General features: G+C 37.3%; 1 protein-coding gene across 1 annotated transcript in view; it reads right to left on the bottom strand.

Annotated features, from left to right (window-relative positions):
- Window positions 1–1804, bottom strand: part of RBL1 (retinoblastoma-like 1) — an 85194-nt gene that overhangs the window by 22587 nt on the left and 60803 nt on the right. The window contains 1 exon segment of the mRNA XM_012658940.1: window positions 889–1121. Coding sequence (XP_012514394.1) covers window positions 889–1121 — 233 coding nt within the window.

The following is a 1804-nucleotide window of genomic DNA, read 5'->3' as shown; positions in this document are numbered from 1 at the left end:
GTCAGCCTAGCTCACAGCAACCTCAAACTCCTGGGCTCAAGTGATCCTTCTGCCTCAGCCTCCCAAGTAGCTGGGACTACAGGCGTGAGCCACCATGCCCAGGCTAATTATTTTGTTTCTATTTTTAGTTGTGTGGCTAATTTTTTCCATTTTTAGTAGAGACAGGGTCTCGCTCTTGCTCAGGCCGATTTAGAACTCCTCAGCTCAAGCAATCCTCCTGCCTCGACCTTCCAGAGTGCTAGGATTACAGGCGTGAGCCACCACACCCAGCCTATACATACAGTCTTAATATGAATTGATACTAACGCAAATGGCCTTAAGATCCTGCAAGAGTCATTGTTTTAAGAACTGGTAACCCTGATGTGGTATTCCTAAGCCAGACAATTCTGTTCAGACTAAGTCTTTAAATTTAAATGTTCAGAGGAAAAAAAAAAAAAAGTACATTATCCTTTACAGAAAATTATCTTTGGCAGGAATAATACACAAATTGAGCTTAAAAACTAATTTAAGCTATTCAATAGATTAATCTGATATTAATAAAAAGAGAGACAAGTGGTTGACTCCAAAGCCACCAGTGATTCTTTTTTTTTTTTTTTTTAGGTCTTGCTCTGTTGCCCAAGCTAGAGTGCACCGGCCTCATCAGTACGGAGCTTCAGAACAGGAAGATGAAAAAGGTCTCGAGATAGATGGTGGTAATGGCTGCACAAAAATGTGACTGGATTTAATGCCACCAAACTGTACACTTCAAAATAGTTAAAATGGTAAATTTTATGAAAATTAAAAAAGCAAAGGGCAAAGCTGCTCTCTGTTACTCAATCTTTCTTCCTTTGATTAAGTGAACTCTTCTTATGAGACTGACGTGCTGCCTAATGCTATGAAAACACATACCTTTCTGTAAAACAGTGCTAAGGACCCAGTTCTCTTTGGCTTGCTTATTCCAGTTGGATGTACCTCTTGTGCTTTAGTCAGATGGGTCTGTTTTGGAGAAGCACCAATCAATGACTGAGCAGTAAGTGATACAGGACTCTTGACTTTGGACTCCTGAGTTGTATTCATGGAGATAGGTATCAGTGTGATCTCTCCAGCATCATTTGAAACACCTGAAAGTACAACCAAGAGTTCTCAGTTTTAGAAATAAGCTGGAAATTCTAGGAGAGTTCTAGGAAGTTTGTCAATTTTATACACACACACACACACACACACAAGTCTGTGTGTATAAGCATAGGAATATAGAGAGAAAGAGAGGGAGGTTACAAAATGGTAATTCTATTATAGGTTATGAGTGAATTCTTATTTTCTATTTCTTCCCTGAAACAAGAATATGCTGTTTTGTTTTGATACTTTAACAAGCAAATTTTGTTCTCTATTTTGTATGTGCCTGTGATGTTTTAATACTTTGAATTTACTGAGAAAAAGCAAATGTTGTTTTGTTTTGAGCACTTAAGGAAATGTACACTAATTTGGAAAGCTGAGATAAGAAAACAAGTACTAACAAAGAGGATAGGGAATTTATAAAATTTGAAGATTCAAAAAACAGGATAGATTAAAAACAAAACAAAGGGTGGAGCATAAGAAGATTTTTAGGGCAGTGAAATTACTACTTTGTATGATGCTATAATGGTAGATACATGTCATTTTATTAAATACATTGTCAAAATCCATACCCAACACCAAGAGTAAATCCGTATGTAAACTGTGGGCTTTGGGTGATAATGATGTGTCAATATAGGTTCACGGATTGAAACAAATGTAGCACTCTGGTGTGAGATATATGTGCATGGGAGGAGGAGTATATGGGAAACAT

This window comes from Propithecus coquereli, unplaced genomic scaffold, assembly GCF_000956105.1.
Source record: "Propithecus coquereli isolate 6110/MARCELLA unplaced genomic scaffold, Pcoq_1.0 Scaffold590, whole genome shotgun sequence".
Lineage (NCBI taxonomy): Eukaryota > Metazoa > Chordata > Mammalia > Primates > Indriidae > Propithecus > Propithecus coquereli.
The sequence above is the reverse complement of the archived record's forward strand: the minus strand, read 5'-3'. Positions and strand labels throughout refer to the sequence as shown.